Source organism: Lactuca saligna, chromosome 9 (genome assembly GCF_052625555.1).
Source record: "Lactuca saligna cultivar CGN05327 chromosome 9, ASM5262555v1, whole genome shotgun sequence".
NCBI lineage: Eukaryota > Viridiplantae > Streptophyta > Magnoliopsida > Asterales > Asteraceae > Lactuca > Lactuca saligna.
Window position 1 is genome coordinate 147,134,929 of NC_136425.1, and position 11,966 is coordinate 147,146,894.

The 11,966-nt window shown below is 35.4% G+C and overlaps 2 protein-coding genes across 3 annotated transcripts; one reads left to right on the forward strand and one right to left on the reverse strand.

The window, feature by feature from the left end:
- Positions 1-951: 951 nt before the first annotated feature.
- LOC145015586 (FAD synthetase 2, chloroplastic-like) lies at positions 952-3,678 on the forward strand. Its single transcript, XM_078974058.1, has 7 exons — positions 952-1,056; positions 1,654-1,790; positions 1,898-1,978; positions 2,284-2,336; positions 2,501-2,636; positions 2,851-3,026; positions 3,126-3,678. Exons 2-7 carry the CDS (start codon positions 1,753-1,755, stop codon positions 3,626-3,628), a joined length of 987 nt encoding a protein of 328 aa, XP_078830184.1. The 5' UTR covers positions 952-1,056; positions 1,654-1,752; the 3' UTR covers positions 3,629-3,678.
- LOC145015585 (glycerophosphodiester phosphodiesterase GDPDL3-like) lies at positions 3,532-7,187 on the reverse strand. Of its 2 annotated transcripts, none has more exons than XM_078974056.1 (8): positions 6,937-7,187; positions 6,131-6,427; positions 5,890-5,993; positions 5,289-5,790; positions 4,852-5,172; positions 4,606-4,748; positions 4,034-4,517; positions 3,532-3,956 (listed from the first exon to the last, which is right to left on the reverse strand). In XM_078974056.1, the coding sequence occupies exons 1-8, from the start codon at positions 7,052-7,054 to the stop codon at positions 3,697-3,699; spliced, it is 2,229 nt and encodes a 742-aa protein (XP_078830182.1). In that variant the 5' UTR covers positions 7,055-7,187; the 3' UTR covers positions 3,532-3,696. The 2 variants fall into 2 exon arrangements, with proteins under 2 accessions (XP_078830182.1, XP_078830183.1); XM_078974057.1 differs by lacking the exon at positions 6,937-7,187 and adding an exon at positions 6,651-6,724.
- Positions 7,188-11,966: the final 4,779 nt, after the last annotated feature.

Consider the following 11,966-nt stretch of genomic DNA (forward strand, 5'->3'; position numbering starts at 1 on the left):
CATAATATCAGAGAGCCTCAGTAGGCGGTGGGGGGAACCCGTTGTGTCGTTGCTAATAGTCCATTGTCACCAAAGACATCTTTAAGCATCTCAACATAATGATCGAGACCTTGCTTCTCTAAATCACATTCATTCCTTTGTTTCAATCTTACATTAGGTAAAGCAAGTCGATTTAACAAGAATTGTAATGTAGAAGAACTCTTATGAAGCCAATATACTCACATATGACACTATCCTATAATTTAATTTATTTCGACACATAAAAAATAAAAAAATAACCTACCACCTAAATCGTTATAAGCCATTTGGCTAGACATCTATATAACCACACTCGTTTTAGTTTTATTGTTCATCAAAAGCACATCTCATGTACTTGCTTTGTTGATATGGATGTAACAATATATAAGTTACGTTTGAAGTTCAAGTCTTGACATCACCTTTGTTGCTACGAGAACATTGAGATTCTCTTCCCTACATTGACCATACCATTGGTTGATGGGGGCATTTAAGGATGAGGTTTATCATTTTTTGTAAGAAAAGACAGTTGAACTTGATGCAAAGTAACAAATCCGTTTAAGTACATTCCCTAAGACTTTAAACAATCTATCCATACCTTCTTTTATCGTTGTACTACACACAATCATATGTTTCTTATTTTATTTTTTTTTACATCTATATGTTTAGGCTTAGTAAAGAAAATGAGATAAAACATTGTTAAATCGAGTAAAAAACATGAGTAGATAAAAAATTGAAAGCGAGCTTATTGTTAAGGACCATCATGCCCTTCAAAATTAGTGTTTTAACCTACAAGTTTTTAACCAAGTTGTTAATGTTTTTACCAAGAATAAAACTAATAAAGTTGATTTTTAAGGGGCGAAAATGAAAATAAAAGAAAAGTCAATAGACTGTTTATGTAAATCACCCTAAGAAGATAGCAGACTATGAGGTTGTTGATGATACAAACTTTTATGTATGCAGTCATTCGTTTCGCCCACACCAGAACTCGCGGAACCAAATCGGAGGAAACCCATCGCCGACCACCACCACTTTTTTCCGGTGAGTATTCTTCTTTTGTTCTTACTTAGGGTTAAGACACAGCTGGGTTCTTTCCCTCGTGATGTCTGTAGTACTTCGTATTCATCGCACCCATTATTAATCTCAGCCCTCTTCTATCTAGACAAATTTCAGCATTGCTTAATATAAAGTTTGCTTCTTTAGCTACGGGCAGTAATTGTTAGTTAGGGGGTTGTTGAACAAGTTTAATTAGTAGTTGCTTAACACTTAATCGATTTATATGTAAGTTATTAATCGAACACTTGATTTATGTGTTGAGCTTCATAGAGTTCTATGGAATCCGTGGCCTAATCTGAATCCTTGTTTGATGATTTTTTTTAATCATGAACTCCAACTGTAAGTCGAATTATTTCACCCCAATTTTGAGTCTTATATGAGGATTTGAGTCAGTTGACACCCCTCTGTATTTTATGAACTCCAAGTGTTGGTTGAAATTCCCCAATGAAAATACACATCTTTACACATTATTTCCACCTTTTCGTTTATGCATTTCCTTAGAATGAAAAGATATCTCATAAAATTTGTGAGTATTTTAGATGTTTGGCTACTAATGTAATAGCCTTTTGTGCATTAAAACAGCTTTCATGGCCTTTGTGTTGGTGAACACATTTGCAGTAGATATTTCAAGTTTATTGTAGCACAATTGGTCTAATATTTGTTGGAGCATTGAAACAAACAATGCTCACGAATCAGAAGTTGTTTGTCCATCTGAACGGGTAAGTTTTAATTTGTATGAACTTGAAATTGGGATTATTGGTCTGTTAAACTAAGTCTAAGCTTCTAAGGGTATTTTGGGAATATAATTTGGTGTATTTGTGCATAGGGGTATTAGGTTACCAGTTACTGTGCAAGGGGCTTCAAGAAGGGTTATCTCTTTATCTTCTTCAGATATGCAGGCAACAAGGTATATATTTGATGCAACACTTTTTTAATCCCTTTTCTTGAATTTTTATATTAATGTATTGAAATTTTTGTCATTTATAAGCTTTGGACAATGTTTAACCAGCTTGACATGTTTGATTTTTAGCTATATTTTAAAATGTTGGCTGTATGACTTGTTATTGTTGAAATATTATAACCCAAAATTTTATTTGACCAATTTTCATTTAAATTAATTGAAATTGTCCTCTAGTATTTAAAGACTTGACTTTTTTTTTTTTTTTTGGCTTTTTATTTATTGTTAATCTATCTCGTTACGTGTGCAAAAAGTCAACAGGAAGACGAAAATACCCCTCACTCCAAACAACTATCTTCCGTGGCAGGTATTCCTTTATTCCACATTTCTAGTAATTTGACCCATTGTCACATCTTCATTTCATCTTATACCATATAAACAAAAATATTCAACAAAAAACCTCAGATAATTACATTGCATTACACTATGTTTTGTTTTGTTTATTCTAAAGAATTTAATATTGTATTGTAGGAGGCATAGTAGCATTGGGAAAGTTTGATGCACTACACATAGGTCATCGTGAGCTTGCTATCCAAGCATCAAAGGCAGGCACTCCATTCCTTCTATCATTTACTGGAATGGCTGAAGTTCTTGGCTGGGAACCTAGGTATATGATGTGAAGGGTATTTATGTCTTTTTCTTTTTTTTGCACATATGAGATTAGATGCTAGTCCCTTCCCCATTTTTGGCATCTTTTTGGGTGGGACAGAGCTTTTATTCTCATTGACATTAGTCTAAGTCTCAGTCCAAATATACACCAAATACAGTACAAGTATTGTTGTGTTGTGGTATAAAGTTTGAAATTTGAAGTGATTGAATAGGGCTCCTGTGGTTGCTAAATGTGACCGTGAACGTGTGCTTTCATCTTGGTCTTCTTGTTGTGGAGAAGTGGTCCCCACAGAGCTCGAAGTTGAATTCTCTAAAGTTCGCAATTTGACCCCACGTCAGTTTGTGGAGAAGTTATCCAAAGAGCTTGGTGTTCGTGGTGTTGTGGCAGGTAGAACAAATTTGACCTCATTTCTTCAAGGGTGACATCATTTTCTCATATATTTCCTAAACTAACTATTTTTTTTTCTTGTTTTACATAATGTGGTAGGAAAAAACTACAGGTTTGGTTATAGAGCTTCAGGTGATGCATCGGAACTATCAAGATTATGTGAAGAGTATGGTATAGAGGCATACATTATAAACCCCGTGATGGACAAAAAACAAAGCATATTAGCCACAGGATTCAACGATGCGAAAGAAAGAGGACAGGTGTCATCTACACGTGTTCGCTATGCACTTTCAGAGGGAGACATGGGATATGTCTCGGAGCTTCTCGGTCGCAACCATCGTCTGATATTGATGCTGAATGATTCGCAATCATTCAACATCAAAACCACAAGCAGGATTTCGGATACTTCGTATCCGAAATCCTGCTTGTTAAATCTTCCACCCAAAGAGGGTGCATATGAAAATTGTCGTATCATATCCAAAGAAAAAGTTGTACCTTGTAGAGTAGTTGTTGATACGACAAATATTCATTTAGAGTTGCTAGAGATAGACCCTATTTGTATTGAGGACTCTAGATACCTAAATATTGAGTTTGGTGCCTAGATTTTGTATTTTTAACTAAGAAATTAATTATAGATTACATGAAGCGATAATATTTGTTTATTAGTACATCAATAGAAAGATATAGAAATGGAACAAAGAAGCATTATCCACATAAGAGCTTTCCGTGATGCTGATGACTTATTGACAACAGGCGAATGCGGTTTGTTTGTGGAAGTGATAGGTGCATCCGCCAGGTCAGCATCGGTCAGTATCGGATTTGGAGATCCAACCGGCAGCATTGCCCCACGTGCCATGAGATGGACCAATTTGCCAGGCTTTATAGGGCGTGCATAATTTGGGATATCTTTGAAATGTAAACATTTGCTCCCTGTAGTTATCCAAAAAAAAGAAAGAAAGATTATGAATGCATGAGTAAGTCAAGTAACATCAAATGAGCAAACTTACTTGTGTATTTGGAGGTGGTAGCTGGAAAACCAGTAATAACACCATCAACACCAGCTCCCTCTACATATGAGGCTAATTCAACATAAGGGTCTGAAAATACATCCCATGGCTGTGATACAAACTCATTACTCATTATTTGGACATATACAGAGAGGTTAAACGCTTGAAACTTTGGCACAACAGGAGTTTGATTAATAAGAAATCCGTTTGATTTAGTGTACACGGATTGCTTCCCGATGACAACTGAATTAGCTGTATGACTGATTTCTGAGATGGTTGAGTTTTCGGCATCACGGATGTTTTCGTTAACCTCATAAACAAGCTCAAGCCTTTTGTTTTTGTTTGTTTCCTTGAATGATTTCAGAACTTTCATCTCAGAAGATTGGATTAATAACTTTTTGTTCTGGTAACTAGATTTATTCAAAACGTTAATCACAACATCTGTTACGTTTAATCCATGATTTGTTGCTAGGTAGGCTGCATTCTGGGAGTTTTTGTAACAAAAATAATGTCAGTTATTAGAAATTATGAAACAGATAAATTTTGAGGTATGGGAATGATTAAAATCACACCTTTATGTTGATTAGGACACCGGATACAGAAGTAGCATTATTTGCAAAGTCCAAAAACTCAGACAATGTCATCAAGTTTCCATCATTTTTGAACTTGGGGTTACGAAACAATGTCTCATTTGCAAATGGGTTGAACATTGCAGCTAAAACATATATATAAAAGACAAAACCAAAACTATAAATGTTGATTTTATCATTTTATGAATCTTTTCCTATTATTGATGAATAGAATAATACAATACTTACGTCTTAAGCTCTTAATCTGGCTCCATGTGAGGCTGAATGTATATATTCCATTTCCAGATTGAAGCTCAGGAACACTGGATGAAAGGTTGCCAAAATCTGACTCAGCAACTGTTGTCCTTTCAAGAAGGTTTATGTCACCTAAGCAAAAAGCTACTCCATCATTTGTCATCTGAACAGGACAATCGATTATATCTACACCTTCTGAAACAGCTTTTCTGTATGCTGAATCACTACACCCTGGAAACTCCCCACTTGCTCCTTCAAATGAGATAATTAAAGGCTTTCCTGAAGAATGTTTTTTCCCAATATGAGAAAAACAACCTACATGGTTGTAGAAATATTAGCTTATGGAAAGAGAATGTTATTTCTTGCATTCAACCCTTTTCAATATATGAAGGCAGAATCATATCATGAGATTTAAAGGGTTCAAAACTTACTAAAAGCTGCTGATGGAGTCACTGGGTTGTCGGAAAGAACACCATCCACAGAGAATCTGCCATTATCGACAAAATACAGATACTCTTCTACAGGGTCATAACTGTAATTATACGCAAGTTGCACATCATTCATGAAATCTGAACCAAATACTTGTAAACCCTCTTTATGGGCATCCAAGACCAATGAGGTAGATGGTTGTAAATAGAAGTCATTATCCATAGGCCATATGTATGATTTAGGAACTAAAACACCAGAAGCAAATGTCTTGATAAATGTCAGATTTTTTAAAAGTGAACCATATGTTTGATTGGTTGAGGGCTCAGTCTTGTTCACTTCTAGAAATCTGAAAATTAGTTTTGTGGTGGTTGATTTGAATGTTGTCATGATACTTTTCAGAAATTCCACCTCTGGTGATGATATGTATTTAACAGGATTTCTTTTAGAAGCATCAATCACAAAGTTTCTCATACTCAAATTGTGTTGCCTGAAAAATGCATCATGCTGCAGAAGTATAAACAGAAGGGAGGTTAGCAAACATAATTTGTTGCCTATGCCTGTATGCCATTAGCACTTTCTATTAATCTACAAAGTAATAATCACCTGGATGTTCAACCACAATCTTCCCTGATTTGCAACATCATCTACAGTAAGGATGGGAAACAAGCCATCATAGTATGGTGTTCGGGAAAAGATGTTCTGTGTTACTGTTCATTGCACAAAAGGAATCATCATGAGTTTATTCATGAAATCATAAAGTTGCAGATATCAGACACATAAAAAGGGAATCTTGTGTAGTTCAGTGGTATCGTGAAGTATTAATTAGAATGAAAATTTAACTTACAGAAGACATTTTTTTGTAGATCATCGAGTGAGAAGTCAACAGGAAACCATCCTGTTGTGGGTACTCCATTGACAGGGTATGTCTGGGATCTGTTACCAAAGACTTGGCTAATGGTGGAAGCATTATTAAGATCAAGGTCCGGAAAGCAGATCCCAGCTGCATCTCTAGTTAACTGCACATCGCACCAGAAGATCACATCGGGAACACTAAGCATCTTCGCCATTTCGTAAGCATCTACACTCGAGTCAGGAAATACTCCTGAAAACCCACCACGTGCTATGACTAAAGGGCGTTCTCCTGAAAAGGTAGGGAAGTAGAGTTGAAGAACATGCAATAAAAATACGCACAAATGACGAAACTTAGTCAATTTGATCATTTAGGTGTTGATTGATGCAGCAATAATTTATAATTACACACCCTAACTCATCTAATCTTCTAATAATTACTTCGTACAATGAGTTGATTAAAACCAGAAATAGTAAAATCATCTAAGCAATCGTCCTCCATTTGATTATTTTACCTAGACGTTCAAAACTGTTCATAGTTGAAGCACACACCCAAAAATGCCCTTAGAAGCACACAAGTTCGCAACTGATTTCCATAAATTTAACCGATTTGATGCTGCCTTATTAAATTCGATCTCTATCTTAGAACTGAAACGCATTATTACAATGTATCTCCAATTTTACATTCGAAAATTTGAAATTAAATTCTGAAAATAAAACTTAACATGCAATCAAATAAATGAAACACGAACAATGTTAGAAAATGAGAATCGCATAGAATTGATTGCAATAATACTATACCGGTTAACGTATTCCATTTACTAGTTCTGTTACTAGATCCCCGGGCATCCGTCAACGATACCGAACACACAAATAGCAGTATATTAAGTAGCCACCGGAGTTTCCACATTGCCGGCATCTCTACACCGGAGGTTAACTGAACTTCGGCGACTTCTTGCTTTATCGGGAACGCTGAGAAAGCAAGAATCGAAGTTTCCAGGTGGTGAGAGAAGGAAGAGGACTAGCGGAAGGAGGATGGACAGGAGTTGATGACGAAGGAGATACAAATTGACGTTGTATTCATGCTAAAAGAAAACGCATTAAATTATATAAAATTTAATTTTGGCGTACACAAGCCGAGTTTCACCAGCTCTGTCCTGGCTTGGCTAAGACAACTAGCCGCTAAGCCATGCTATAATAAGAATGCTTATCTACTTTTCAATTTCACAATTATTTTCACTATGATTAACAAGAGCAAAAAGAATATTATAGTAACCACTTTTTGGCTAAAAGAAAAATATTGAACATTAATTTCAGATTTTTCACAAATCGCACCTAGTTATTTCATATATTTTGTTTGGATCATTTAATTTAACTCATAATTAAATCATAACATCTAATCACATAACTATATATGTTTGTTTGAGATGAATATGTTTATAATTATATAGTTATAAATTATTGTATGATTATGTATTTAAAGTCATTTAATTTAGTTTAAATTGAAGATAAAGCTTGTGCTAGTTGAGGCAAAACACATTATTTTAAACAATTTGTCTTGTGAAATTATAATTAAATTTATATATGTTTCTTTTACGTATAATATAATAATTTATCAACTGATTTGTCAAGAATAACAATAAAGAAAACAATATTTTACGGATTATGTGCAAATCTTGACTTGAGCGGTTGAGCCACTGCTTTGGCTAGAGGGTTGACAACTGAAGTACAGCTCAGCAAAGTCTCATAAACTAACGTATACGCAAAGACCAATGCCACGTGGTTTTACACGGTGGCCAGCGGGCCCACAGAATTTGTTCCGGCCCATTTGAGGACCAAAGTTCAGACGCACGCTGCTTAGGATAAACTTTCTATTAATGGAAAGTTGTTGGAGGTTATAGTAATTGTCCTTCTATATTTGGAAAAATATGTAAATTTCCAAGTTTTTTAAAAGTTAGCTAAATTCATACTTTCGGTAATAGTTATAACCTTTTAATAAAGAATAAATGTATGCATCAGGTAAAAACTAGTAAGTGTTGGTGGAACTCATTAATAACTCATGCTTAAAATATTTTTGATATATCTTTTACAAAAGCATAATTCTATATTAAACTAAGACATAGTTAATGCGGGTTTTGTTTGCAATTCTATTAGCGTAACAATAGTCTCATGGATTTATCTCTGTAAGCTCCCACTTACTTTTCGAACCACGTTTGCATAAGTTTAACAATTTGTTGTAAATCAGGCAACGTAAAAGAAAGAAACAACATTTGGAATAAATAAATGGAAAATATGCTTCCTTTATTACTTTTAAGTTTTAACGATTGCTTAGGAGATTCCCAAATATTATAATATGGGCATGAGATTCTGCCCATTCCTATCCTTGTTCTAATAATAATCTTGATTATTCTAATAAAAGAATAAGTTGATTGTCATGTATTATTTATTAAGCCTTATAATTAATGTGATTGTACATATCAATCTATTGATTATCCATTTTAAATTTCAAAATTTAAATTTTCATTTTATTTACATTAAATTAAATTAAACATTAAATAAAAAAAATTAATACATATTATATGGTCACGTATTTATTTAAATCAACGATTATAATTTTATATAACTAGAAAAATAGCTTTTAATTAATAATTTATTTAAAATAATTGATTAATAATTTTGAGTTTTTACTATGAAAGTTTAATTAATTTTTTAACCGTGATTCTCATAGATTATAAACTAATGGGTAAATTACATCATTCGTCCCTCGTGCATGTGCCAAAAAGCACGTTTAGTCTCTATTTTTAAAAATTAACTCGGATGGTCCCTTGTTTGTTTTAAACTTACACACTTCATCCCTATTGATATGAAATGACTATTTTGCCCTTAATAATTTCTTTTTATATTTTTTTTTTATTTCTTTATTAGTTTAAATTTAAAATAATAATAATGAAACAAATATCCTCACCCCTCCCCCTCCCCTTCCATTTCCCCATCTTCTGCAACAAGATTCGAAAGCACCACCACATGTCACCGTCAGCTCCTCCGGCACCACCGCCTATCAATATCAACACCTATGTCACCACATCCTATCACCGCAAACACCTTCCCCTTCTTTTTCCCCAGTTTCCTTCTACCTTCGTCTCCCTCTTCTCACCCATTCCTGAAAACCATCCAAAACCCCAAATCGGTGAACCAAAATCGGACCCCAAACCACCATCCCCTATCTTCGTTCTCCCCATCTGCCTTAAGAACACTAGAGACCATCACCAATTTCAACCTGTCTGCCTTCTTAGTGAAACCCAATACCATCCTAATGATCATATTGATCCATCCACTGCTCCTATACAAAGTTATTTCTATGAATCATATCCATCACCATCGAAACAACAATTCAATATTTGAAACCTTAAAATACCAACTAGATTCAATCAACAAAAATGAAAACCATAAGCAATCAAAAGCACGAGTTCATGACATCTCATTGCAATCAAAGTCTCAACGTATCTTCATCTTCAAAGTCGAAACAAGTAACCGATCAAAATTAAGTCCACGATGAATCCATCAAAATAAAATCAATCCTAACATGACCTGAAACTCAAAATCAAAATCAAAATCGGAATCAAATTCAATTTCTAGATTTGATGATGATGAAGAAGGAGGAAACACAAAATCAAAATTGAAATCAAGTATTTCTCTCTATATTGTGGTACATCTCCATCTCACCTGCTTCCTCTGGTATCCTTTTTCCCTTTCGTCAATTATGTCTCCCATCTCTCTATACCGTGTTACATCTCCATCTGTGACAACCTGAAATCTATTCGGTCAGTTTCAACCGTTTTCCGTTAAAAAAAAGTTTCGTTTTATTTAACTGTCCGTTAACCTTTTGGAAGAGGTTAATTATATGGGAACTTTTATAATGACTTGGTAAGGGTTGAAACAAATTAGAAACACCCACAAAATGCCCTTAAAAATGTTTTAGTTACAACCAAGTCAAAAATTTGACCGTTTAATCGGGTGCGACCAAAAAGCCCCGTTTTACAGCAGTATCGAGTAAATTTCCCCTGATCCCCAACTCCAACCCCTATATAAGGGAGGGTAAACTTAATTTCACCCTTTTTCACTCTCTTTCTATACTCTCTCTCTACAACTTAGTTTCGAGCCAAAAATTATCCGTTCCGAGCCCCAAACGAGTAAGCCACCTATCCTAACTTGTTAAATAGCTTATCTAGCCTGCAAATTCGAGTTTAAAACATAAAATAGGGACAAAATTGATGTGTTTACGGCCCAAGAACACTCTTGGACCGTAAACACCATTTAATGGGGGGTTTTTTAAGCCCCAAAACCCCTCTAAATTGCCCCTAAGGCTTAGATATGACTTTTAGGCTTACATATTCGGAATTAGAACACCTTGAACTAGCATTTTGGGGAGTAAACATGAGTTTACTGCCCAAGAACATGCTTGGGCCGTAAACTCCTCTTCATGGGGAGTAAACTCATATTTGTCTGTTAAAAATGCCCTTAAACACACCAATGGCCTTGGATTAAATTCTAGAATCAATCACCAACAAGCTAGGGACCTTAAACTCAATTAAAACAACTCCATAAGGAGTTCACGGCCGTAAACCCCTCATGGAAGGGTACCTAGGCCGTAAACTCCTATAAAGGGGTTAAATGGTGCCTCCAAGGTTTTCATCAAAGTTGTCTTCCATGTCGTATACTCTTGCTTGTTAGAAGCTGCTACTTCGCTTTTACTTGGTTTAAATTCCTACTTGATAATGTTTCCACTTGTGATACACTTATATTTGGTAACGCTTATACTTCACGATTCGATTATCCCACACTGTTTGTTTACACTTTACGATTTGGTTATTCCACACTATTCGTTCACACTTTATGATTCAGTTATTCCATACTATTCGTTCACACTTTATGATTCAGTTGTTCCACACTATTCATTCACACTTTATGATTCAGTTGTTCCACACTATTCGTTCACACTTTATGATTCGGTTATTCCACACTGTACGTTTACACACCACGACTCAGTTATACATCACGATGCGTTTCCACTTGTTACACACTCAGTCGTAGTTAGATGTATGTCTGTACTTGTATAGGTGCATATAAATAATGATTGAATGACTTAGGAAGGCTTGTTCGCCCTATTTCCTTTTCTTCGTTGAGATGTGGTCTGGTGGGATCGGATGGTCGTCCGAAGGTCGTTTGATTCATTAGTTGCATGTCATGTATACGAGCATAAACATATAGGTTTACTCTAGTTAGTTCAGTTATGAGTCTCTACCTCTAGTTCAACACTTACATATGAAACCCACTACCCACTCTTTGGGATGCATCTTCGGGACGCAGCCTTCTCCATCGTCTAGTTGGTAACCAGAGTCTTCTGTAGGGAGAGCGGACATTGTGTGTATAGATCTATACAAGATTGACACCCCTACACCCTGACTGCTAGCTACAATCCACGGCCCACCAAGCCAAGGGGTGACAAATATCATATTTTATAGACGCTTGTAGGGCGTCAGGTACTCTAGTGTCGGTTAGTATGGTTACGAGTATCCCAGGTTTCCTTATAATTCATGGCCTTAAGGTAACGATATTATACCAAAAATTTACACTGTATGCTGGGAACCCATTTTCAGAGTTACACTGTTTCTAGACCTTGCTAGCTGTATCTTTCATTTGATAATGTCAACGGTCTGATTTCTCTGTTTTAGACTTTACTAGTTGTACCTTTCATTTGGTACTGTCTAGGGTCTGTATCTCCTTTTGTTAGACTGAGCCAGGCGTGTCGTTCGTTCGATACTCTCCTGGAG

Coding starts and splice junctions, on each gene's coding strand:
- LOC145015585 (XM_078974056.1), bottom strand. CDS start 7,054: ATGCCGGCAATGTGGAAACTCCGGTGGCTACTTAATATACTGCTATTT. Junction 6,428..6,936: donor TAAATGGAATACGTTAACCG/GTATAGTATTAT, acceptor CTACCTTTTCAG/GAGAACGCCCTTTAGTCATA. Junction 5,173..5,288: donor GACTCCATCAGCAGCTTTTA/GTAAGTTTTGAA, acceptor ACAACCATGTAG/GTTGTTTTTCTCATATTGGG.
- LOC145015586 (XM_078974058.1), top strand. CDS start 1,753: ATGCTCACGAATCAGAAGTTGTTTGTCCATCTGAACGG. Junction 1,791..1,897: donor TTGTTTGTCCATCTGAACGG/GTAAGTTTTAAT, acceptor ATTTGTGCATAG/GGGTATTAGGTTACCAGTTA. Junction 2,637..2,850: donor GTTCTTGGCTGGGAACCTAG/GTATATGATGTG, acceptor GTGATTGAATAG/GGCTCCTGTGGTTGCTAAAT.